This window comes from Canis aureus, chromosome 38, assembly GCF_053574225.1.
Source record: "Canis aureus isolate CA01 chromosome 38, VMU_Caureus_v.1.0, whole genome shotgun sequence".
NCBI classification, from domain to species: domain Eukaryota; kingdom Metazoa; phylum Chordata; class Mammalia; order Carnivora; family Canidae; genus Canis; species Canis aureus.
The window spans coordinates 2,514,798-2,539,981 of record NC_135648.1 but is presented as its reverse complement, the minus strand read 5'-3'; the positions used below and the strand labels follow the sequence as shown (position 1 = coordinate 2,539,981).

At 50.5% G+C, this 25,184-nt stretch overlaps 1 protein-coding gene across 2 annotated transcripts; it reads left to right on the top strand.

Moving 5' to 3' along the window:
* Positions 1-139: 139 nt before the first annotated feature.
* F11R (F11 receptor) lies at positions 140-24,519 on the top strand. 2 transcript variants are annotated; one of them, XM_077887053.1, is made up of 10 exons: positions 140-289; positions 19,773-19,841; positions 20,000-20,107; positions 20,296-20,442; positions 20,725-20,927; positions 21,342-21,444; positions 21,584-21,691; positions 21,912-21,924; positions 22,227-22,275; positions 22,369-24,519. In XM_077887053.1, exons 1-10 carry the CDS (start codon positions 229-231, stop codon positions 22,402-22,404), a joined length of 897 nt encoding a protein of 298 aa, XP_077743179.1. In that variant the 5' UTR covers positions 140-228; the 3' UTR covers positions 22,405-24,519. The 2 variants fall into 2 exon arrangements, with proteins under 2 accessions (XP_077743179.1, XP_077743180.1); XM_077887054.1 differs by lacking the exons at positions 21,584-21,691; positions 21,912-21,924; positions 22,227-22,275; positions 22,369-24,519 and adding an exon at positions 21,740-21,810.
* The last annotated feature ends 665 nt before the right edge of the window (positions 24,520-25,184 follow it).

The window sequence follows — 25,184 nt, the reverse complement described above, 5'->3', positions numbered from 1 at the left end:
GGGCGGCAGGGGGCGCGGCTGCACCTGGCGACGGTGAGTCACCCCGCGGAGCGGCGGCTCGCTCCGCCAATCGGGACGCGCGGCCCGGGGCGCCGGCCAATCGCCGCGGGGGGCGGGGCCGGGCGGGGCCCAACCTGGCGGCCGCGGCGCAGTCGGCGGGCGGCGGCGGGGCAGGCGGCGTCTGTCCCCGGGCTCCAGCGGCCGCGTCGGGTCGGGATCCTGGGCGACATGGGCACCGAGGCGACGCGCGGGACGAGTCAGCTCCCTCTCCTCGCATCGGTCATCCTGTGTAAGCTCCCCGGGTTTCGGGAGGAGCCGGCGCGGCGGGTCCCAGGTCGGGGGGAGGCGCCCCCCGCGCCCCGCGCCCCTCGCCCGCGGGAGGGGAGGAGTCGGGAGGCTGCCAGCCTCGCCTTCCTAGTCCCCATCCAGCCCTGGCCCTCCTCCGCGGGCGCCCTCTCCCAGCCCCCCCTCCATCGTCCCCCCAGCCCCCCTTTCCCTAGCCTCCCCTCCCCCAGCCCCCCTCTCCTTCGCGGGTCCCCTCCCCCAGCTCGCCTCTCAGCCCCCCTTCCCTAGCCTCCCCTCCCCTGGCCCTCTCTCCTCCGCGGCTCCCCTTCCCCAGGCTCCCTCTCTCAGCCCCCCTTCCCCAGCCCCCCTCCTCCGCGGGTCCCCTCCCCCAGCCTCCCCGCCTGGGAGCGCCCTGCAGCCCCCCCCGGGGGGGCCCCTCCTCATGCCCCCGGGAAGGGCCCTCCTGCCCTCCAACACGCCCCCGCGCCCCTCGCTCCCTCCCTTGGCCCCTGGTGCCCTGCTCCCTAAGGGGCTCGGCGGAAACCGAGTGGAGGTGACGCGGGGCGGGGGCGGGGGGGCCCGGGGGGGCATCTGCTGCAGGGGGTGTTCTTGCGTAGCTTTCCTCCGTCTTTGGGTGGCAGTGGTTGCTCTGGGGAAAGTGGGTGCAGAGTCCTTAGAGGAAATAAGTGCGAAGTCTCCCCTTTCTCAGAGCACAGCACGTCGAGTTCCTTTCTGGGGTGGCTACCTCGAAAGTCCTTAAAAAATGTTGTTGACTGAGCGCCTATTCCCAGGGGCAGGACCTGTCTGTTGGTTGGCTGGATCCTTCTGGAGCCAGGGCTCTGGCCTCCCCCGCCGCTTCTGAGAGGTTTTGTTTCCTTTGTAAACTCCCTTTCCTGTGGAACAATGAGGCTCGCTGGCTGGGGCCTGCGCCGTCCAGAGATAGGTTTGGGCTGGGCTGCGAGTTCGGTCTGGGCCACCTAGTTAGGCACCCTGTGTCCCCAGCCCACGGCCGTCCCTCGGGTTCCCGGGTGCCGGCGGGTGCCGGGTGCTTCTGTGGATCGTTGTCAGTGTGCGATGTGTGGGGATCTTTGTGTTTCCCCTTGAGGTCGGTGCTTCAGGAAGGGGTAAGAGAGCTGAACAGTTAGAGTCGGCATCGGGGGTTATTCGGCAGTTCATTTTGCTCAGTTTTGAAGGGTGGAGGTGCAGTCCCTGCCCTTAGACGGAGGGATTGACAGCTCCTTTGTCCCTTATCGAAAAAAACATAAGCCCTTGGGGTGAACTGGACCAGAGGCCAGTCTAATCCTCTCCCTATTGTACAGACACGGAAACAGGTCCAAAGAGGGGAAATGACTTTTCCAGATTGACCAAAGGATCTGGGAATGGAACCAAAGTCTCCTGAGCCCCTTCTTTGTCCACTACTGGATGCAGCATCAAGCGCCCTGTGGCACAGGGACCGTGCTCTCAAACATCAGTGGGGGATAATACCCCCATCTCCTGGGGTCCACTCTCTTACCTTCTTATACTTGTCCCCTTCATTCTGTGCCTCCACTCTCTTTGATTCAGCTTCCATTTTCCTGTTCTCCACCTTTCTTACTTTTTTTTTTTTTTTTTAAAGATTTTATCTGTTTATTCTTGAGAGACATACAGAGAGGGGCAGAGACACGGGCAGACGGAGAAGCAGGCTCCATGCAGGGAGCCCGATGCAGGACTCGATCCCAGGACCCCCGGCTCACACCCTGAGCCGAAGGCAGATGTTCCACCGCTGAGGCACCCAGGCATTCCCCACGTTTCTTACTTCTGCCTGAATCTTAGAACTGCTCATGACACCCATGGTCCTTTGGTCCCATGTGCTGCTCCTGCTGATATCCAACCTCACGCTGAACCAGTGTTTCCCCCTCAGGACCCAGAAGTTTCTCATCAGTGACGCTATCTGGCCATGTGTGTCGGGCTTACAAGCTTCCTAAAACCAACATCTTTCTTTTCCCCTTTTCCTCTCCTCATTTTCTGCCTTGTGACATCCCCCAATAAGCACATACTGGTGCCGAAGGGGCTGGGATAGCCACATCCAGAGCTTGGGGATGTCCTCTAGTTAGTCTGTTCAGGGATTCAAATGGTTTGGAGGCAGCCTGAGGCGATGGGGCGTGCCCAGGGCATGGGGGACCTGACCCTGTCACATTTACATCGGGCCAGACCTGGGGGGGAGTGATTTGGTTAGTACAAAGAGGATGGAAATGGGAGCCAGATGACCTCCCCGGGCTCTAGTTTGGCTCTGCCTTATTTGTGATCTTAGGCGAGCGCCCAGTCTCTCCATCCGTGGAGCAGGAGTCCTAAGGCTTGGCCTGTGGGTCGACCAGGATAATGGCTACGTTACGTGTACACGAAGGGATGACTGTTACTGGGCAGCTGTTAACCCCTTTGGATTTGGGGAGGAGGAAAGAATGCTGCCCCAGGACAGTTGGTCAAAGGAAGGAGGGTCTCCCCTGCTAGATCCCAAATGGCAAAGGTGAAAAGGTAAGGGCTTCTTCTTGGGTGTGGTCTGTCTTCTGGCTCTGGGATGTCTGGAGCATGGGTGGGATGTGTGGGTGCCCTCGTGTCCTCTCTTCTCCCACCGGGGCTGCCTCTCGCCGTGGGCTCTGCCATCAGGGAGGAAGAAGAAAGGGTGGGTATGATCAAGTCCAGCAAAGGCCCAGGCCCATCCTGGGAAGCCTAGTGGAGAGGAAAGCCTGAGCCGCTGGGACAGGGATTAGAGCCCAAACACCAAGGGAACCGGGCTTGGGAAAAGCACAACCAGTGACCAAAAGCACAGTCTCCCTCTCCCGGGGGAGCCTGCCTTAGAAAAAGTTTCCAGCAATCTCCAGGCAGGGAGAGGCATTTCTGCTTAGCAAGGCCACGTGAGAATGGATGACTTTTGGTGTAAAAGCACAGGGAAGGAGGGGGAACCTGGGTTGGAACCCTGGTTCTTACCCCCCACCCCATCCCACTGGGGTGGCGTGGCCCCACTGAGGCATTCCAGGAGGCGGCAGCTGGGTCAGTCGGCGGGCGCCCGTGTTCTCTGCTGGTGTTTGGGGCGCAAGCCTTCCACCTTTGCCCTTGGGCTTTGCTGGCCTTGCCTCCCCTGCACGGAGGCCAGTGGCTTCCCCTTTCCCCTCCTAGCCGCCAGGTGAATTACTCCCAGGAAAGACTTGCTCCCTCGAAACCTGAAACCTGAAACCCGGGGACTGAGGGGGGGCCGCGGGAGGAGGAAATGAGCGGAGGGGGAGGTGGACTCCAGCGCTGTGCCCTCGCCTCCTGGCCCAGGACACTTTCACTTTGCGATGATGTCTCTCTCCGGTTTCTTTGTGGTCTCGGTTCGTCTGGGGTGTGGGGTCTCCGGCCTCGTTTGGGTTTGGGGGTGGAGCTCCTGCACCAGCAGACCCCCTGCCGCGCGGGGCTCCTGTGCGTTTCCCTCACGGGTGGTGGCCCTGGTCGTTAGGATCCCCCCCGCAAGTCACCCGTCAAGGGCCACCTGTTCTGCGGCCACCGAAGGGGCTGAGCCCTTTGCTCGAGGGTGGATGTGGAAGCCATACACAGTTTGTGTGATCGACTAGGAAATAATGGAGCTTGTTTTCCTCTTTGGTGTCGAGGAGCGACCTTGGGGCCCTCTAAACTCAGCCTCGCTTCCTTTTCGGAGGTTCAGGAAACACCTGGATGACCACTAGTCAGATGTAATTGGGGGAGAGGGTGCAGCATCGCGGGGGGCGGGGGCGGGGGGGGGGGGAGCCTCGTGAGTGGATGCCTACTGGGCCTTTCCAGGCATGGAGAACCCAGAGTTCATCTGCCTGCGACTCCCCGATAAGCAGGGTTTCTGTCTAAAGTCCGGCGGCGGCAGGAGTTTCGCAATGTTGGGGGGAGGCCAGGAGGAAGCAGCTGGCTGACCGGAAGCCTGATGCCAGGCCCCGGAGGGCGCGCCGGGTGGGGCCTTCCCGGGACTGGGGAGATGGGTGCGGAGGGGAGGGGCCTGGCAGGTCGAACTGGAAATTCTGCGGAGAGAGGGCAGGAGGGAGCCACGGAGGGAGAGCTGGCCTGTCCCCCCATCCCACCTGCCGCCGTCCTGGGGGCCGAGCCAGCTGACGTCGCTCCGGGCGCAGCCCATAGGCCTGTTGAGCCTCAGCCCCGCCTGTTCGCCTCGAGCCTTCCTCCTGCCCACGCATTCCTAGTCCTTATCTGTCCCACCCTCACCTCCCCGAGGAGGTCAGTCTCCACCGGGTGACTGGTGGGGAGGAAGGGGCAAACTGGGGTGGAAGCCCTGGGCCCAGCTTCTCCGGGTGCGGCCTCGGCATGATAATCCAGGAAACGCTGGTGTCTACAGAGTTCCGAGCCCTGTGCTAAAGATTAGGGATAAAGCAGTGAATAATACCTGCTATCAAGAAGCCCTGAGGGGTGGGGCGTCTGCCTTCTGCTCAGGGCATGACCCCGGGGTCCTGGGATCGAGTCCCGCCTCAGGCTCCCTGCAAGGAGCCTCCTTCTCCCTCTGCCTGTGTCTCTGCCTCTCTCTGTGTGTCTCAAATAAGTAAGTAAGTAGCCAGGGATATTGGAAGCAATTAGTCCACATTAGGTAAACTGAGGCCCTAGCTCACCCTCCTCATTCTGCAGCTCTAGCTCCCTTGCGGCTAGAGGGTCCTATGATGCTCAGATGCCTAGAGGGGAAGTTTAGATGAATTCTTAGAGAAAACCAGAGTCTGGCTGGCTGGCTGGTTTCCTTCCTTTCCCCCCCCCCCCCTTTTTTTTTTAAATGGAAATCAAACTCATGGTACAAAAGCAACCTAAGGAGCATTCTAATAATTAACAGGATGTATAGAGGAAACAAAGGTCTTTAATAAAGCAGTAAAAGGAAGTAGCTCTTCTGTGGTGGGTTTGGTCTGCGTGTACGGGGCGGTGGCTCGTCGGTTCTGTCAAGTCTGGATGCCCCCTCCCCGCCCACCTCATCACAGTGAGCTCCGGTGGGGGGTCCTGAAGCACTTTTCTGGGCAAAGCACAGCGCTGGGGGGGGCGCCTGGAGGGCTCAGCGGGTGAAGTGTCTGCCTTCAGCTCAGGTCTTGATCTTGGTCCTGGGATCGAGCCCCGTGGAGGGTGCCCTGCTCAGCAGGGAGTCTGCTACTCCCTCTTCCCTCGGCCTCCTTCCCACACCCCATGTACTCTTTATCTTGATCTGCTCTCTCTTCTCTCTCAAATAAAATCTTTATTTTTTTTTTTATTTTTACTTTTATTTTATTATTTTTAAAAGATTTTATTTATTTATTCATGAGAGACACACAGAGAGAGAGGGGGGCAGAGACACAGGCTCCCCTGCAGGGAGCCCGATGTGGGACTCGATCCCGGGTCTCCAGGATCACACCCTGGGCTGAAGGCGGCGCTGAACGGCTGAGCTACCCAGGCTGACCAAATCTTTATTTTTTTAAAAAAAGCACAGTGCTAGGATATACTAATAACTTGGATTCTCTCCTCAGGGAACCATGGATGTATGCTGACTAAGCAGAAAACAGAGCAGCATGTGCCAGGCGCTGCCATCAAAGTACAAAATGTTTTGGGAGCATAGAAGGAAAGAGATGCATTATTTTAAAAGATAAATTTTTATTGAGAAACCATGTGTACTCAGTGTAGAAAAATGGGAAAGCAAAGGAATACAGAGAAAATAAAAATCACATGTAATCCTATTATCGAGATAAACAGTCCTGGTGTTTAATTCAAGTCTTTTCCTGTATGAATAATGTCATCTATATGTGTATATACTTTATATATATTATATGAATTTTTTTAACTGAAATGTGCTTTATTTATTGATTTATTTATAAAACTTTTATTTATTGATTCACGAGAGACACAGAGACACAGGCAGAGGGAGAAGCAGGCTCCGTGCAGGGAGCCCAATGTGGGACTCGATCCCAGCACCCCAGGATCACGCTCTGGGCTGAACACAGATGCTGAGTCATTGAGCCACCTGTGAAATGTGCTTTGAACAAAGTCCAAAACAAAAACAAAACAAAACAAAAAAACAAAGTCCCTTCAATAGTATTCTACTGCATGGCTAGATTATAATGAAATGTTCACCTTTTGTTGGGCTTTTAGGTTTTCTTTTGCTTTGCTATGCTGAATAATATGAAATTGTCCCTGTACATTCATTCATCTTTTAAGTTTAACCTTTGATTATTTTCTTAGACCACATTCCTAGATGTTGGAAAGAGATTAATTTTGACTGGGGAAGGTCATAATGGATCAAGGGGGCATTTGAACAGGATCTTGAAGGTTGAATGGGCTTTCGCTGCTTGTCTGATGGAGATGCTCTGCTCTGCAGCATCATCATTTTGGAGCCTCAGAATCAGGCAGACTTCGGTTAAGATTGGTTCCCTTCCCAGCATGGGGCACCTGGCTGGCTCAGTGGGTGAGACTCTTGATCTCCAGGTCATGAGTTTGAGCCCCACACTGGGTGTAGAGATTACTTAAAAAAAAAAAAAAAAACAAAACAAAAAAACAAAAACAAAGTGGGGGGCAGCGTTTGCCTTTGCCTCAGGTCAACTCCCAGGGTCCCAGGATCTAGTTCCGCATTGGGTTCCCTGCATGGAGCCTGCTTCTCTCTCTGCCGTGTCTCTGCCTCTCTCTCTGTCTCTCATGAATAAATAAAATCTAAAAATCTAAAAATTAAAAAAAAAAAAAAAAGATGCCCTTCCCACCTTGTTGGCTGTGTGATTTCGGGTAACTATTCTAAGTTCAGTGTTCCCATCTATGAAATGGGATGATAACAATAGTACTTGTCTCATGGTGTTTTTGTGATAAGAATCTAAGGAGACAGGGCATGGGCACCAAGCTGGATGTGAGGGCTTGCTGTGTCATTTCTGCCACGACTTGCCATCTGTCAAAGGAGTCGCAAGACCCAGATTCAAGGGGAGGCCTAGACAATCCTTCAGTCACAGTGTAAGAAAAGCATGTGGGATGAAATAAACATATAGATCTATATGTCTATTTTGGAAGGTCCAGTTTGCCACAGTTTTATTATTCAGATGCATAGTGATTTTCAAGAATTACATAGTCTTACAGATTTCTACACCATCAGCTCTGTTCTGAAGTGGATGAAAGTGTGTAGGGATCGATTAATAACTAAATGGCTAAATCACCACCTCCGCATCTCTTTACCCAGCTCACCTTCTCTTGTTTCCACTCCCACCCCCTTGTGCCACTCCTCCTTCCTACTACTGTCAGTCGTGGTTATCTCCAGGTCACCTGCGCTGTGTTTTCCTCCTGCCCTTTTTCTGTGCTTGAGATTTATCAGACTCCTACTCTTCAGCATCTTGATGGTAGAGTAACCTCATATTTTCTTTCTTCTGTGCGTGTTTTTTTTTTTTTTTTAAGATTTTGTTTATTTACCTAGAGCACACATGGGGGGAGGGGCAGAGGGAGAGGGAGGGAGCATCTGTGGCACACTGTGCTGAGCCCGGAGCCAGGTGTGGGGCTCCATCTCATGACCCTGAGATCATGACCTGAGCCAAAATCAGGAGTCAGGTGCTTAACCGACTGAGCCACCCAATCAGTGTTTTTGCTTCTCCTTTCTGGCTTTGTTTTATTCTTCCCTCCTTCTTGTGATCTGATTTTCTTTATCCCCATTTTCATTCCCCTTTCCCCCCTCCTTTTTCTCTGAATTAAAACACTTATATAGAACATAGAAAAGAAAAGCTGCCTGTGGTCTCAGATAATAGTCATGTGCTTGGGTCTATTCTTAGAGATTTTGTTATGCATATAGTCAGATTATTTTTATTATTTATAAAGATAGGATCATAGTCTACATATTTTTACAATTTTTTTTTTAAATTTTTATTTATTTATGATAGTCACAGAGAGAGAGAGAGAGAGGCAGAGACACAGGCAGAGGGAGAAGCAGGCTCCATGCACCGGGAGCCTGACGTGGGATTCGATCCCGGGTCTCCAGGATCGCGCCCTGGGCCAAAGGCAGGCGCTAAACCACTGCGCCACCCAGGGATCCCTATTTTTACAATTTTTAAAAAAGATTTTATTTATTTATTCATGAGAGATACACAGAGAGAGAGAGGCAGAGACACAGGCAGAGGGAGAAGCAGGCTCCATGCAGGGAGCCTGACGTGGGACTTGATCCCGGGTCTCCAGGATCACGCCCTGGGCTGAAGGCGGTGCTAAACCACTGAGCCACCGGGGCTGCCCTATTTTTACAATTTGGATATGTTTTCTGTGCTAGTACAAGTCGATCTACCTTGACCTTTGGGATGTCCATATGTATTTTTTTACATAATTGTATGATGTACCGGAGCCAGATTGCCTGGGTTAGAACCCTATCTCTACCACCTTTTACCTTTGTGACTTGAGAAAATTACATTATATGTCCCAATGAACTCATATATAAGATGGGAGCAACAATAATATTTATTTCATAGCATTATTGTGAGGATCAAATAAATTAATTGTGTAAAGGGCTCAGAGAGTCCTGACATGACGAGTAAGTATTCAGGAAATGTTAACGGCTATTATTTTATTTATGCTCCTATTTTATTCACTTGATCATGCTCAAGAACATGTGTCTAGTATTCAGTCATGATATAGTTGGGTTGCCTGGGTGGCTCAGTTGTTGAGTGTCTGCCTTTGGCTCAGATCGTGACCCCGGGGTCCTGGGATCGAGGCCCCCATTGGGCTCCCTACAGGGAGCCTGCTGCTCCCTCTGCCTGTGTGTGTCTCTGCCCCTCTCCCTGTGTCTCTCATGAACAAATAAATAAAATCTTAAAAAAAAATAAGATATGATTATAGTTGACTCTTGAATAATGTAGGGGGTTAAGGGCGCCAACCCCATGCAGTTGAAAATCTAAGTTTTTGGCTCTGAAAAAAACTTAAAACTACTAATATCCTACTGTTGACTGGAAACTTTACTCAGGAATAGTTGACTAACACCTATTTTGTTGTTATATGTGTTGTGATATATTCTTACAGTAAATTAAGCTAGAGAAAAAAAAATCTTAAAATCATAAGAGAAAATACATTTACTGTGCTGTACTGTATTTAAGAAAACAAAAATCTGTGTGTAAGTGGACCCATGAAGTTCAACTTGCGTCGTTCAAAGGACAAATGTAGTTAAAAGTATAGGACAGGTCTTCCAAAGATGCTCAGGAGTTCTGTTGATTCTTTCCTTTTAATTATTTAGTTTTTAATTTATTCTGTTTTTTAAAGATTTATTTCTTTATTTTAGGGGTGGGGGAGAGAGAGCATGCTCACCTATTGGTGAGCAAGGGGAAAGGCAGAGGTCAAGAATCCTCAGGCAGATCCCCTGCTGAGTGTGGGGCGAGCATGGGTCTTGTTCCCAGGACCCCAAGATTGTGACCTGAGCTGAAGCCAAGAGTTGGCCACTCAACTGACTGGCTCAGACGCCCCTGTTTTTTTTTTTTTTTTTAATTGAGATAGTATTATATTAGTTTCAGGTACACAACATAATGATTTGATACTTCTGTATATTGCAAAATAATCACCACAGTAAGTCTTGTTAACATCCATCCCCATACATAGTCACAGATTTTTTATTTTTATTTTTTTTCCTTTTTTAAGATGTTATTTATTTACTCATGAGAGACACACAGAGGCAGAGACACAGGCAGAGGGAGAAGCAGGCTCCATGAGGAGAGCCCGATGTGGGACTCGATCCCAGGACCCTGGGGTCATGCCCTGAGCCAAAGGCAGATGCTCAACCGCTGAGCCACCCCGGCGTCCCCCTCTTTGCATTCCTCCCAGCAGTGCACACGGATTCCCTTTCCTCTACATCCTTACCAATACTTGTTACTTCTTGTCTTTTTGATAATAACATGAAGTGACATTTCATTGTGGTTTTGATTTGCATTTCTCTGATGACGAGTGATGTTGAGCATCTTTTCAGGTGCCTGCTGACTGTATGTCCTCTTGGGAAAAAAATGTCAATTCAGATCTCTGCCCATTTCTTATTTTTTTTTTTTTTAAAGATTTTATTTATTTATTCATGAGAAACATGAGAGAGAGAGAGGCAGAGACACAGGCAGAGGGAGAAGCAGGCTCCATGCAGGGAGCCTGATGTGGGACTCGATCCCGGGTCTCCAGGATCATGCCCTGGGCTGAAGGCGGTGCTAAACCGCTGAGCCACCTGGGCTGCCCCTCTGCCCATTTCTTAGTGGATCGTGTGGGGGTTTTTGCTATTGAGTAGTGAGTTCTTTACATGTTCTCAATTTTGGGGATATTAATCTTTATTAGATAGGTGATTTGTGAGTATTTTGTCCCCTTTAGTAGATTGCCTTTTCATTTTGATGATGGTTTCCTTTGCTGTGCAGAATGTTGATTCTTTCACTGTGTGGAAATGTCATCATAATTACTGAAGTCAAGGCTGTAGTCACTGGGAATTCAGCCAACATGCCCGATGCTGATACCCAGCTTAGACCTGTGTGTTCATCTGCCTGGATGAATCATAAAATGTCACAGACTGGGGCTTGAACAACAGTAATTTACTTTCTTTTTAGTTAAAAAAAAATTTATTTATTTGTTTAAAAAAGATTTTATTTATTTATTCATGAGAGACACAGACAGAGAGAGGTAGAGACACAGGCAGCGGGAGAAGCAGGCTCCATGCAGGGAGCCTGATGTGGGACTCAATCTTGGGTCTCCAGGATCACACCCTGGGCTGAAGGCGGTGCTAAACCACTGTGCCACCTGGGCTGCCCTAAATTTATTTTTTAAAAGATTTCATTTGAGAGAGAGAAAGAGCATGAGCAGGGGTAAAGGGCAGAGGCAGAGTCTCAAGCAGACTCCACTGAGGGCAGTGCTTGCCTCAGAGTTTGATCTCCGTGACCCATGAGATCATGACCTGAGCTGAAATCACGAGTTGGATGCTTAACTGAGCCACCTAGGCACGCCTCTGTTGCTGCTTTAGACCTTGCATCAAAAACCCTGGCACTCCCACTTTTGTTTCTGCACGCTTCCGTGGATGCAGGAAAGCAGCCTCTACCTTTGTGCATGCAGTCACCTGTAGGCACACTGCAACCCAGGGGCAGAAGTCAGTCCCTGTTGCAAAATGGCAGTTAGAAATTGCCTTTGTGCAGAGAACTTTGACTTTGTTTCAAAACTATGAAGCAAACTTAAAAACACTTAATTTTGATTTTGAAGGGCACCTGACTGGCCCAGTCCATGGAATGTGTGACTCTTGATTTCGGGGTTGTGAATTTGAGCCCCCTGTTGGATATAGAGATTACTTTAAAAAATATTTTTAGGGATGCCTGGGATGGCTCAGTGTTGGGTGTCTACCTTTGGCCCAGGGCGTGATCCTGGAGTCCCATGTCCTGCATCGGGCTCCCAGCATGGAGCCTGCTTCTCTGCCTGTGTCTCTGCCTCTCTCTTTGTGTGTTTCTCATGAATAAATAAAAATCTTAAAAAAATTCTTTTTAAAAAACCACTTAATTTTTTAAGCTCTGAAGCTAAGTTTAAGAAAAAGATTAATGGAGGGGCACCTGGATGGCTCAGTCAGTTGGATGTCTGCCTTTGGCTCAGGGTGTGATCCCAGGATCTGGGATCGAGTCTCACCTTGGGCTCCCTGCGAGGAGCCTGCTTCTCCCTTGGCCTGTGTCTCTGCCTCTCTGTCTGTGTCTCTTGTGAATAAATAACTCTGTAAAAAAAAAAAAAAAAAAAAAAAAAAAGGAAAGAAAAAGATTAGTGGAATAGTCATCTTTCCCCCCCTGAAAGCAGAACAGTTTATTAAAACTTTTAAAAGATTGAACTGTGGATCAAGTTTGTTTTTTCTTCATTAGGCCGTGCCTCATCTGCCAGTTTTAAAAATTGGCTTATCTTTGCAGATAAACCTTAAGAACTGGATATTGTAGTGAACGGCCTGATGACTTAGTTTGTTAAGTCTCCATGTTGTTCAATGTCAGCTTGTACCAGGCATTATGCTCAGTGCTGAGTACTCAGAATAATAAATAACACACGGTCGCTGCTCCCTGGGGGTTTACTGTCTGGTAGGGGAGACCTACACGCGCACAGATGATGTCATTGTACCGTGGGAAGTACATCGCCCCTGTTTTGATGGGGTTTAGTTAAAGCCTAGGAAAGAGGTCTGAAGCTGGCTCTGATAGGATTGGGGGTGGGTAGGCCATTTCCTGGAAAATGATGTGGATGCATTGCTGCTGACCAGTTAAGAAAGAGGGGAAAGGGTGCTTCACAAAGCTGGAATAGCAGGAGCAAAGCAGAAGTTGTGAAACTGTTTTTGCTGGAGATTTAAGTAATCTATACTGCTAGAGGAGAAGCTGCAAGGGTAGAGAGGCTGATGAGGTCACTAATCACAGGGGTCAGGCACTGCTGGACCTCTTGCTCGATGAAGAATTTGGATTTTATCTGAGAGGCAACGTGAAATCACTGAAAGCTTGAAGCAAGTGTTAGATTTGCGTTTTTTAGGAAGGCTGTGTGATTAGCATAGCACCGCCTCTGGAAGCAGGCTGCCTTGATTTGATTCTGTACCACAACTTAGCTGCTCTGGGCCTCAGTTTCCCTGTGTAGATCATAGAGATGATAGGGGTGCCTGGTTGGCTCAGTTAAGTGGCTGACTTTTGGTTTCAGTTCAGGGCATGATCTCAGGGTCTTAGGATGGAGCCCCCGGGTCAGGCTCCACACTCAGCAGGGAGTCTACTTGAGATTCTCTCCCTTGGGTCCTGCCTCCATCACACAAGCGCTCTCTCTCTCTCTCTCTCTCTCAAATCAATCAATCAATCTTTAAAAAATAAAGATAATAATAACAGTATCACCCAACTCCTAAGGTTGTTGTAGGGATAGATGACAGTCCATATAATACGCTTGCAGCAGTGTCTGGCACATAGTAAGTGCTCAATAAATACAAGCTCTTCCTCCAGCAGCGGGATGGAGGATGGATTTGAATGGATCAAGATTAAACAAGGCAGAGAAAGCAAGTGTAATTGAACGACAGTTGCGATTCTTCAGATATGATGGCACTAACAAGTGGTAGCCCAACTTGGAGGAAGATTTGGGAGGTGATGATGTCATGCTTGCTGTTTGATTTACAAGAGTGAGGGAGTTGTGTGTGAGCGAGTCCATGGTGATAGCACCGATCTGGACAGGGGAGCAGGAGGACAGGTGGTGGCAGATGCAGGGAGTGGTGTGGAGAGACCTGGTGGAGAGGGTGCGAGGAGGCTCAGCCATGGGCGTCTGCAGCTCTGGTGGGAGACAGGGACTGGAGCCAGCCCTAGGTGGGTGCAGATAAAATTCAGGCTTTTGTTTGAGATTTCCTGGAGAGAATGTGGAGAGGAAAAAAGCCCAAGATGGAATGCTAGCGATCAAAGAGGAAGCAAGTTTCAAGGAGGAGAATGAGAAAACTCAGAGGAGGTGGGGACTACCAAAAAGGTGACTCACAGAAACCTAGGGACAGAGTGACTTTTTTTTTTTTTTTTTAAGATATTGGGCAGCCCTGGTGGCACAGCGGTTTAGCGCTGCCTGCAGCCCAGGGTGTGATCCTGGAGGCCCGGGATCGAGTCCCACGTCAGGCTCCCTGCATGGAGCCTGCTTCTCCCTCTGCCTGTGTCTCTGCCTATCTCTCTCTCTCTGTGTGTTTCTCATGAATAAATAAGTAAATAAGTCTTTTTTTTAAAAAAGATATTATTTTATTTATTTTTTTAATTTTGAGAGAGAAAAAGAGTAAGCAGGGGGAGGAGCAAGGGGAGAGGGAGAGAGAGAATCTCAAGCAGACTTTGCGCTGAGCGTGGACCCCCAATATGGGGCTCTATCTCACAACCTGAGATCATGACCAGAGCCAAGGTCAAGAGTCAGGTGCCAGGTGCTCAACCAAACTGAGTCACCCAGGTGCCCCCAGAGTAACTTCGGAGGAAGGGAGTGGTCTGCGGGGCCACTGACGCCTTAAAGGGGCCACTGAAGGGAACTGAAAAAGCAAATTGTGGGTATAACTTTAACTCGAAGACTACTTCGATGTTTTGAAAATTGGGATGTGACTTTCAGCCTAGGTATACATTTAATATCCTGTCCTCCCAAGAAGTTATTATTTAATTGATGTATATCATATAATCGGGGCATTTTAGAATTGAGGGACGCAATGCCTGGCGATCTTAGTAAAAGCAATTTTAATTCTAAGGTGAGAGCCAGAGACCTACTGCAGTAGGTTGAGCCGTGAATGAATGTGTTGGGCTGAAAACACTGTGTGTAGACCGACTACTACTTTAAGAAGTTTGCAGAGCTCAGTGGGTCAAGCGTCTGACTCTTGATCTCGGCTCAGGTCTTGATCTCAGGGTTATGGGTTCAAGCCTGGCATTGTTCTCCACGCTGGGCAAGGAGCCTACATTAAAAAAAAAAAAAAAAAAAAAAAAGTTTGCAGAGGAAGGAGGGGAGGCGTCCTGCTAGAGAGGAGTGCAAGGTTGAGTGCAGGCTCTCTGTACACGAAAGGCCAAAAATCTATTGATGCCTTTGACTTTGTGGCTTTCCTCATTATGAACTTGGAGTGAATCAAGCATCATGGTGAAAAACATGAATTTTCCTTCTGTTGTGGTTTACGACGTGCATTCGTGGGACCTCCGTGTGTGTGTACAGTGAGCAGTGTGCACTGCAGAGAGGCTGTGGATGTCCTGCTGGAGACAGGGAAAGCCCTCCATCCTGCTGGTCTGTCTATGAAAGTTCTAGAAAAGAGTTAGCCTTTCCAAGGCAGAAGGTTGAGATGGTTTGGTGAGCTGGGATATAAGCATTTGTTTTCAGGCAGAGTTTATATTTATTTATATGTCTTATTGAAGAAAACTGAAGTCAGAAAAATAAGTGTACAGAGGGACATGGGCAGATGATGATCCCGTAAGAATAAGAAGACATAATAGTTATTTGGTGCTTCCTGTTGTAGACATTATGTTTGTATTAGCTCGTTTAACTCTCAACCACAGGCCTTTGATGTAGAAACTGTTATTATCCCCGTTTTACAGATGGGTGAACTGAGGCTCAAAGTGACTCAGGTCGCTTGCCCGGGTCAGGGAGCCTGGTTCCAGATGCTTGTTTGGGGTGGCAGGGGGAACGGGGGCCACGATGGCCGAGGTGCAAGGAGGGCGAGGTGCAAGGAGGGCTTGCTGGTGAGGCTGGGCTTGATGCACGCAGGGACTCGCAGGCCCAGTACAGCTTCAGTATTGGCAGTCAGCTGCCATCCTGCCTCCGAGGGAGGCCAAGGGAGGCCGGACAGCACTGGGGGGGCAGCCCTGTGTTTTAAACAGGACAAGCCTGAATTGGGCAACGGAGATCAGGACCGTTAGGGAGCTGGGGAGGATGGTTGTCACCCAGCATGCTTGTGTTTCTATGTGATGTGATTCCTGGGGTGTTGTATTTAGTTTTATTTTTTGGATTCTTCTCTTTTTTTAGGATTTGATTTTTAAGGATTTATTTTTTTATTTAAGAGGGGGAGAGAAAGACAGACAGACAGTGTAGTAGGGGGAGGGACAGGGGGAGAGGGAGAGAGAGCCTCCAGCAGATTACCCACTGAGCTTGGAGCCCAACTCTGGGCTGGATCCTAGGACCCTGAGATCATGTCCTGAGCCCAAATCCAGTCAAAGACTTAACCAACTAAGCCACCCAGGCACTCCCTGAGGATTTAATTTTAAGTTAAAAAAAAAAAATATATATATATATATATATATATATATATATCTCTTTCTTCCTTTCTTTTCTTTCCTTTTCTTTTCTTTTTTCTTTTTTCTTTTTTCTTTCTTTCTTTCTTTCTTTCTTTCTTTCTTTCTTTCTTCCTTTCTTCCTTTCTTCCTTTCTTCCTTTCTTCCTTTCCTTTCCTTTCCTTTCCTTTCCTTTCCTTTCCTTTCCTTTCCTTTCCTTTCCTTTCCTTTCCTTTCTTTTCTTTTCTTTTCTTTCTTTCTTTCTTTCTTTTCATTCTCTATTCATTTATTCATGAGAGGCACACACATACACAGAGGCAGAGACACAGAGGGAGAAGCAGGCTCCCTGCAGGGAACCTAGTGTGGGACTCCATCCCAGGACCACGAGATCACGACCTGAGCCAAAGGCAGATGCTCAACCACTGAGCCACCCAGGCACCCCTATATTTTTTCTAAGTAATCTCTACACCCAATGTGGGGCTGGAACTTGAAACCTGAGATCAAGAATCGTGAGCTCTACTGACTGAGCCACCTGGGTGCCCCACTCCTTGAATGTTCTAGATTTGAACATTGAGAAGTCAAAAGAACTTGAGCTAAAGTCAGAAGTGATGCAGAAACAATCCCCAAATGCATATGCTGTGATTTCTTTTTTGGTGGCCTTATATTTCAGACACTAGTTGTTAGTTTAATTAGAAGCTCCTCTTTATTTGGGTCGTGTCACAGGTTGGGTCCTAAGGAAGCTGACTCTCAGAGGTCAATTATTGTACCAAGACGTTTATTAGGGAGTGTTCTTGGGATCCACGCCTCAGGAAGGGCAGGGAAGGGGAAAGAAATAGGATTGGGCAGAGGGAGAAGCTGAGTTGCACTGTAGCCTCAGCTGTTCCCCAGGAAGCTTTGGGGCAGAATTAGCCTTTCTGTGTTGCCCCAGAATGGGGGGTTGGGGCCCCGGGGCTCCCTGGAGCTGCCCGGGTCCTCAGTGGATGCCAGCTGCCACTGTCCCTGCCCTAGTGGAGGGCGTACCCCGGGCCGGGCCATGTGCGGGCCCTCTGCAGAAGGCCGGTAGCTGAGGGCCTTCACCTGGCACAGGTCCCAGCAGATGGGTAACAGGACCTTCATTCCTAAGGGACATCTGGTTTGAGCATCACGCTGCACACCACAGGGAGCAAGTTGTAGAATTTGACGGCCCTAAAAATAATAGTTCCCATCATCAAAGCAGAGAAAGGTGACCGGGGCCCAAATTGAAGCATTTCCTTATCAGCATTCCCATGTAAGAGTAACAGCTGAGTAAGAGACACCCATGTGCTCAGTTTTCGATGAAGTAAGAGCTGTTTGATTTCTTATCTGTTACTACGTTTGGTTATAAACTTGGCGTTAAAATATAATGCCAAATATATAGATACACCGTAATACTATTAGGAATGATTCACAGATAAATGGACCTGACCTTTAAAAGAATGACATTTATTACATAGTCTGCCCCCATTAAGTCATGGCTTTTCTGAGAAACAGTGTGACTTATTAAAAAGCCCTGGGTGGCTCAGTCAGTTAAGGGTCAGACTCTTTTGGTTTCTTGGTTTCAGCTCAGGTCATGATCTCAGGGTTGTGGGATTGAGCCCTGCATCAGGCTTCCAGCTGCTTGTCAGATTCTGCTTGTTCTTCTTCTTCTGCTGCTTCCCTCTGCCTCTCTCTTTCTCATACATAAATTTAGAAAATTAATACGTAAAATCTTAAAAAAAAAAAAATAGGGATACCTGGGTGGCTCAGTGGCTGACCATCTGCCTTTGGTCCAGGGCGTGATCCTGGAGTCCTGGGATCGAGTCCCATATCAGGCTCCCTGCATGGAGCCTGCTTCTGCCTGTGTCTGCCTCTCTCTCTGTGTCTATCATGAATAAATAAATAAAATCTTTAAAAAATAATAATAATAAATAAAAATAATAAAATAAAATAAAGATAAAAAAGGAAAAAAGAGAGTGTGAGGGAACCTGTGTGCTAATCTGAGCTCTGCCATTTTGTAGCTATGAAAACACGGGCCAGCCCTGTAACTTTTTAGACATTTAATTTTCTCATATGTAAAGTGGGAGAAAGAATACGTATCTACATTAATTTACCACGTTGTGTCAAGTTGATACAAATAACTTTTTTTTTTTTTTAAAGATTCATTTATTGGAGAGAAAGAGCACAGATGGGGAGGGGAGGGGTGAGAGAGAGAGAGAGAGAGAATCTGAAGCAGAGTCCCCACTGAGCAAGGAGCCTGGCTCGGGGTTCCATCTGTCAACCCACAAGGTCACAACCTGTCAGGTGCTTAACTGACCGAGCCATCCGGGCGCCCCTGTATCTTTAAACATTGAGGCCAAAACAAAAACAACAAAAACCGTAAAGGACTTTACAGAACATCTAGTTCAAACCTTGCGTGTTTCAAGTGAGAAAAGGGAGGCCTACAGGCCCCTGGGTGGCTCAGCGTCTGCCTTGGGCTCAGGGAGTCACCCCGGGGTCCAGGGATCGAGTCCCACATCAGGTTCCCTGCAGGGAGCCTGCTTCTCCCTGTGTCTCTGCCTCTCTGTGTCTCTCATGAATAAATAAATAAAATCTTAAAAAAAAAATAAAAATAGAAAGAAAAGAAAAGAAAAGAAAAGGGAGGCCTAGCGGTCACATGACCGAGCCCAGCTCCGCGAGTTCTTACCTAAAGACGTGCTTGCGCTTAGCAGACGTGCTTGCGCTTAGCAGACGTGCTGGCGTTTGCCCAAGGAAGACGGGCCTCCTGGAAGCAGCGAGAAAGCTCGCTTGGTGGACTTGAGCTGGGAAAACATGAACGGGGGTGATGATGGTGCGAGTGCAGGTGGGGGCAGAGCCTGGCTCCCCGGGTCCCGGTCATCCTGGAGCGTGGGCCCCTCCTGCCAGCGCCCTTGCCGCTCCCCGGCGCCTCTGCACCCCAGCACCCACCGCCTCCCCGGCTCCTTCTCCGCAGGGGGAGGGGGGGCGTCCTCGGGAGGGGACCCAGCCCCATTGGGTCCTGACCCCATCTCGGACGGCTCTGATCTTAGGCATGAGCCTTTACTCCTCATGCGCTTGGTTCCTCGTGTAAAACTGGGATAATGACACTCGTCCTGCTGATCTGTCGCGCTTGTTTCAGGGATCAAACGACATAATGGACGTGAAAACACTTTAGAAAGCACAAAACGCCCTACAAATGTCAAGTGTTATTATTATCCTCGTTACTGCTCTTCCCCTGCCTCCCCTCCTGCCTTGTGGCCTCCAGCCTCCCTCTCTGGCCTCCAGCCTTGCTGGCTTCCTGCCAGGAGTGCCTGACAAGTGGTTGCAATTAATTACTTGTTGAGAAGCTTTCTCTGAACCATGAAATGTCATTTGGGGAGCTGTTCTTGGACTCGGAATCGGATTAGATTATTGGGAGTTGAAGAGGGAAACACTGAAAAGATGAAAGAACTACATTGGAAAGAAATGTTTTGTTGTCATTGATAATGGAAGTATTGGCCTGCAATGGTGACAAAAAGCATTTAAAGAAACTTTTTTAAAAAGATTTTATGTATTTATTCATGAGAGACAGAGAGAGGCAGAGACTCAGGCAGAGGGAGAAGCAGGCTCCTCGCAGGGAGCCCGATGCGGGACTCGATCCCAGGACCCCAGGGTCACGTCCTGAGCCAAAGGCGGGTGCTCAACCGCTGAGCCGCCTGGGCGTCCCCAGAAACGCTTCAGGACATCGGTGAGGGGGTGTGAGACCAGAGGAGCCCGGGTGTCCCGGGTCCCTTCACCGGGGAGAAGCCTTGGGCGCGGCCCAGCTCACGGGCAGCCCCCTTCTGATGGGCTCCTCCTCCTCAGGCTCCCTGGCGTTGGGCAGGGGTGCTGTGTACACTTCGGAACCTGAAGTCAGAGTCGCTGAGAACAAACGTGAGTCCGGGCGGCTGTGGAAGGGGGAGGCCGGGGCGGGCGGGAGCAGGTGCAGGCCCCCGGGGACTGCATGCAGTGCAGACTGAAGTTGGGGACCGATTTCCCCTTTCCCGTTTGCTGCTGCTCCTTCCTCCCGTTGACATTTGTGTCCTCTGCAGCCGCCAAGTTGTCCTGCTCCTACTCTGGCTTCTCCTCTCCCCGCGTGGAGTGGAAGTTTGCCCAGGGGGACATCACCAGCCTCGTTTGCTATAACAACAAGATCACGGGTGAGTTCCCCCCACTTCCTTCCTGACGGCCTCGGTGGTGGAGGGTTGATGGGCCTGGATTCCTGGGGAGAGGTGCCCCCTGGGGCCCAGGTCCCGGCGCCTCTCCTGCCACCACCGCCAGCTTCTCTGCGCTCTCCAGCTCATCCAGCTCATCCAGCTCATCCAGCCCCTCCTTCCTTTCCTGCCAGCTTCCTATGAGGACCGAGTTACCTTCTCGCACAGTGGCATCACTTTCCACTCCGTGACCCGGAAGGACACGGGGATGTATACTTGTATGGTCTCTGATGAAGGTGGCAACACCTATGGGGAGGTCACCGTCAAGCTCATTGTGCTTGGTATGTGCCACCCTTTTTCTGTATGGTCTTGGAGTTCGTGGCGTCCCTAACCCCTCCCTGGCTCTGCAAAGCTTTGGAGCTCATCGATGGCGAGAATGCCCCCGGGTGGGGGGAATTCAGAGTCACGGTGCCAGGAGGGAGGGGATGAATGAGCCCCTGGGGTGGGGGAAGCTGAGGGCATGGTAAGGAACGGAGGCCAGAGCTGATGGATGGGGGTGTCGGCAGTGTAGCCTCTAGGCAGCGCTCCTGACCTTGTGCTCGGCCCCTCCTGTCCCTTCACAGTACCTCCATCCAAGCCCACGGTCAACATCCCCTCCTCTGCCACCATCGGGAATCGGGCAGTGCTGACCTGCTCGGAGAAAGATGGCTCTCCCCCTTCTGAGTTCTACTGGTTCAAGGACGGGGTCCTGATGCCCACAGAGCCCAAGAGCAGCCGGGCCTTCAGCAACTCTTCCTATAGCCTGGATCACAAGACAGGGGAGCTGGTAGGGATGGGTAGCAGGGAAAGCTGCGGGGGGCACGGGTCTGTAGAGCCCTTGAAGGTCGGGGAAGGAGAACAGCAACAAGGTGAATTTGGCATTAGGGTCAGGAGACAAAAGATGGGTGCTTGGACCCTCACTAGGAGGAGCACGGCGCAATGTATAGAACTGTGGAATCAAGGAATGTTGTACATCTGGAAGCAGTGTGATCTTCTGTGTCACTACACTGCAATTAAAAACAAAAATGGGGGGGGGGCACCTGGCTGACTCAGTCAGTGGAGCGTGCGACCTGTGGTCTTGGGGTCATGAGTTCAAGCCCCACTGTCGGGGGTAGAGCTTACTTAAAAAAATGAAAATAGGTGCTTGGCTTCTTCTGGCACGAAGCCCATTTTCTTCCCTTCCGGGCTTTCTTCCCTCCAGGTCTTCGATCCTGTGTCAGCTTTTGATACTGGAGAATACATTTGTCAGGCACAGAATGGGTATGGGACACCCATGAGGTCAGAGGCGGTGCGCATGGAAGCTGGTGAGCAGGGGAGGATGTAGCAGGGGCTTGAGCTCAGCTGGGGTGAGGATCGGGGTCCGCTTGTCATCCTGGCTTTGGTGGTGGTGTCGGCAATGTGAGTGAGCATTCAGAGGACTGACCTCTTGTTTGTGTCTCATAGCGGAGTTGAATGTGGGGGGCATCGTGGCAGCTGTCCTTGTCACACTCATTCTCCTTGGATTCTTGATTTTGGGCATCTGGTTCGCCTATAGACGAGGCTACTTTGACAGTGAGTACTTGCCCTCAAAGGCTCTCCTTTTTATCGTCCCCGTTTCAGGGCACGGTTCTTGGGTGCCATCTGAGTACTGACCTGATAGTGAGCCCACATGTGCAGGGGTTACCTCCCGGGTGAGCACCCCTTACCTACTGCGTGCTACTCCCCCCCATCCCTCTGCGCCCGGCCCTCTTCCCTCCTGCTCACACTCATGGTCCCGTTTCTTCTCTTTCAGGAGCAAAGAAAGGGTGAGTGAGGTGCTGTCCTGGGGATCTCCAAGGTGGAGGCCATGGATGCGTGTGGTTTGAAGCTGAGATGGGCCTGGGGGAAGGGGTCGGAGGCAGAGGCAACCCTGGCTGGGCGGGCATCTGGATTTCTACTTCTCCCTCTGCCCGGGGCCTTGCATTGGTCCTGCCTCCCTCGGCCCACACGTCCCTACTGAGGACTCTGTGCTTCTGTGAGATTCCCCGTGTGGCCTCTTGAGCTGGCAGGCAGGGGTTAGGGACAGCACTGGGGCCCTGAGCATCCCCGTCTTCTCGCTTATCTGCAGGACCTCCAGTAAGAAGGTGATTTACAGCCAGCCCGCCGCTCGCAGCGAGGTAAGCAAGCCGCCTGGGCGCTGGGCCCTCCCTGGGGGCTTATCAGCTGAAGGAGCGTGCAGAGGGTTGACCTGCGTGTTTTTATCTCCCCAGGGGGAGTTCAGGCAGACCTCGTCGTTCCTGGTGTGACCCTGGTCCGGCTCCTGTCCTGTCCCCTACGCTTGCCTTACTCTGGTGCTACCAGACTGTGGCCCGTGATGTCTGTACTTCCGCAGGATGCCTTATGCGTCATCTAGCCCCCACCTGGGTCCCCACTTTTATCTTAGTTAGGATGTGTTTTTTAAGATACTGTCAGCTGTGTGCCCCTTCCTCCTGCGTCCCTCCCCTCCTTTCGCCACTTGTGTAAAGCTTTCAGTCCCCGTCCCTGTGAGGGATCCAGCAGGGGTCCCGAGTGGCACCTGCTGACTTCCTTCCAAGTAGGTGGGTGAGGACTGGGGCACGAGGCAGCAGGCCCTCTCCACCCCCTGTGTGTAGTGATCTCGAGCTCAGGCCCTCAGTCCTTTTCTCCTGTGCTGAGGCGGTACCAGCCATTCTAGAACGGAGCCTGGAGACCTGGAGACTGAGCAGGTGGTTCGGTGACAACCTCCAGTCCCTCCCACCTCTGCAGCCCACTTTCTTCTGTCTTCCCACGGGAAGTGCCACTGGGATCCTCCTGCACCGTCCTGAGCACAACCAGACTGATACCAACTGTGTCTGTAGGAAACAGAACAAAACACAAAGAAGACAAACAACAAACCCCAAACAGGAGCTTTCGCTACGGAGAGCACGTGAGCTTCCAGGGGCCACGGAGTAGAAGAGTTTTCAGGGAAGCTGGAGCGGATACTCAGGCCATCGGCCTTCCCTTGGCTGCAACACCTGGACGGACCCCTTGGAGAGGCCTCTGCGGGACTGTGGGAACATGGGTAATAGGTCTTAGCTCTTTGCTCTTTGCTGAGCGTGTGTGTGCTTGTGTGCATGTGTGTGTGTGTGTCCAGGAAGACAAAATTACAGCCTGTCATGTGGTGTCTTAGCTCTGCCGAATTTGATCCAGTGTGTGGTGTTGGAGCTTCCGAGCTCCTTGGTGAGATTTTGTTGGCGTGTGTCTGTCTGTAGTTTGATGTTGCTGGAAACAAGAACTCGGTTTGTGAAAGCTTCTAGGTGGGGGAGGTGGGGGGAGCAAGGTGGAGAGGGGGATGAGGTGCCTTTGTACAAACAGAAGATGCCTGAAGCCCAGTTTCCCTGCAGCCTGGGCTTGGTCCTGGCTGCCCGGGCCACCCCAGCCTGGTTCCAGGCTTCAGGTGGTGCCTGAACCGTGGTCCCTCAGTCTAGAGCCCTCTGGTGGCAGGAGGATCCCACCCAGCGAGAGGAGGAAGTGGGTGCCCACCCTCCCGCCGCCGCCAACCGGCTGCATTAAGACTTCTCCAAGGCTGTGGGGAAACTGCTCCAGAGCCCGAGGCAGGAGGATGCCTCTAAGCCTTTGGAAAACTCCTTCTTCTCGTAGTACAGTGGTCACCGCTAGTTTAAGCGGGTGCGAGCAGGGTGAGGTGCTGTCGAAGGAGAAGATGCTCAGAGACCAGGTGGTGAGGCTGCCGGCACAGGAGGAAGCAAGGTGCACCTGCCTTTCATTGCCTTCCTCGCTCCACCTGGACCCTTTCTGCCTTTAAATTTCTGTCTCCCCATCTGCCACAGACCCCCGGTCTATTTATTAACCAGCAAGACGGCAAATAAGGCGTTTTCTAGGGTTGATTTTTGCTTCTTTCTGTGGAGGACGCTAAGCCCCACTTTGCCATGTTTTATTCCCTTTTCTGGAAAGCCCTAACAGGATTGAGTGGTCTATTAAGAATCCAGAAGAAAAACCCAAACCGACCAAACCATCAGTTAAGGGTCATGCTCCAATAAGAAAATAAATATTCCAGATGGAAATAAAATTTAATGAAACAATAAAAGTAGAAATTATGAAACGGTTCAGTAAGAATGAGATTTTTAAAAGTATGTTTCAGCTTTGGATCCTGCTTGGGAGATGGGGTGGGAGGGACGGAGAAAAAACCCCACAGGGAAGCAGAAGTGATTCAGCATTCCTTTGGCCAAGGTGAATGGTTCCTCACTCCCTCAGTCACTTGGGGCGAGGAGGAGTCCTTTATTACCAGCCTTGGAATTCACCTCTGCAGCTTCCCACAGCCCCTTGGAGTTGGAAAACACCTTGTCTGTTTTCATCTTGAAATGTCAAAACTCATTTTTGTAATAAATGTTTATTTTTCACATTGAGTTTGTTTAAATCCTGAGGGTCTATGTCAAAAGAATAGGGACTTCCAGAGTGGTGTGGATGTTCAAGATCTTCCTGATAGTCTTATTAAGAGATTTGAGGTATCCTTGGACAGAGCCTGGTGTTTCTTAGGCCTACTGTTGGCCTGTGCTTCGATGGGAATGACTCAAAAAGAAAAAAAAAGACTGGGAATGACTCAAGTGGACGTTTTATACATCGAAGTGACAATTGGGTGAAGCAGTTCTAGGGAGATGGGGGTTGTGAGATACAAACCTGGTGTGATTGGGGATAAAATGATTGTCAAGGATGTGTTCTGTCTTGAAAGTTCTACAGATTGGGGTACCCGGCTGGCTCAGTTGGAGGAGCAAGCAGCTCTTAGTCGCAGGGTTGTGGGTTTGAGCCCCACATCGGGTGTAAAGATTACTTAAAATCATTTTTTAAAAGATTTTTTTAAAAAAGATTTTATTATTTATTCCTGAGAATACACAGAGAGGGAGAAGCAGGCTCCATGCAGGGAGCCCGACCTGGGACTCCATCCAGGGTCTCCAGGTCACACCCTGGGATGAAGGCAGGTGCTAAACCGCTGAGCCACCCGGGCTGCCCGAAGTTTTTTTTTTTTTTTTTTAATTTATTCATGAGAGACAGAGGCAGAGGGAGAAGCAGGCTC

Bases quoted from the DNA above. Each gene is read 5' to 3' on its own strand.
- F11R (XM_077887053.1), top strand. From the start codon at position 229: ATGGGCACCGAGGCGACGCGCGGGACGAGTCAGCTCCCTCTCCTCGCA. The intron at 19,842-19,999 runs GTGAGTCCGGGC...TGTCCTCTGCAG, and splicing joins CAGAGTCGCTGAGAACAAAC to CCGCCAAGTTGTCCTGCTCC. The intron at 20,108-20,295 runs GTGAGTTCCCCC...CTTTCCTGCCAG, and splicing joins CTATAACAACAAGATCACGG to CTTCCTATGAGGACCGAGTT.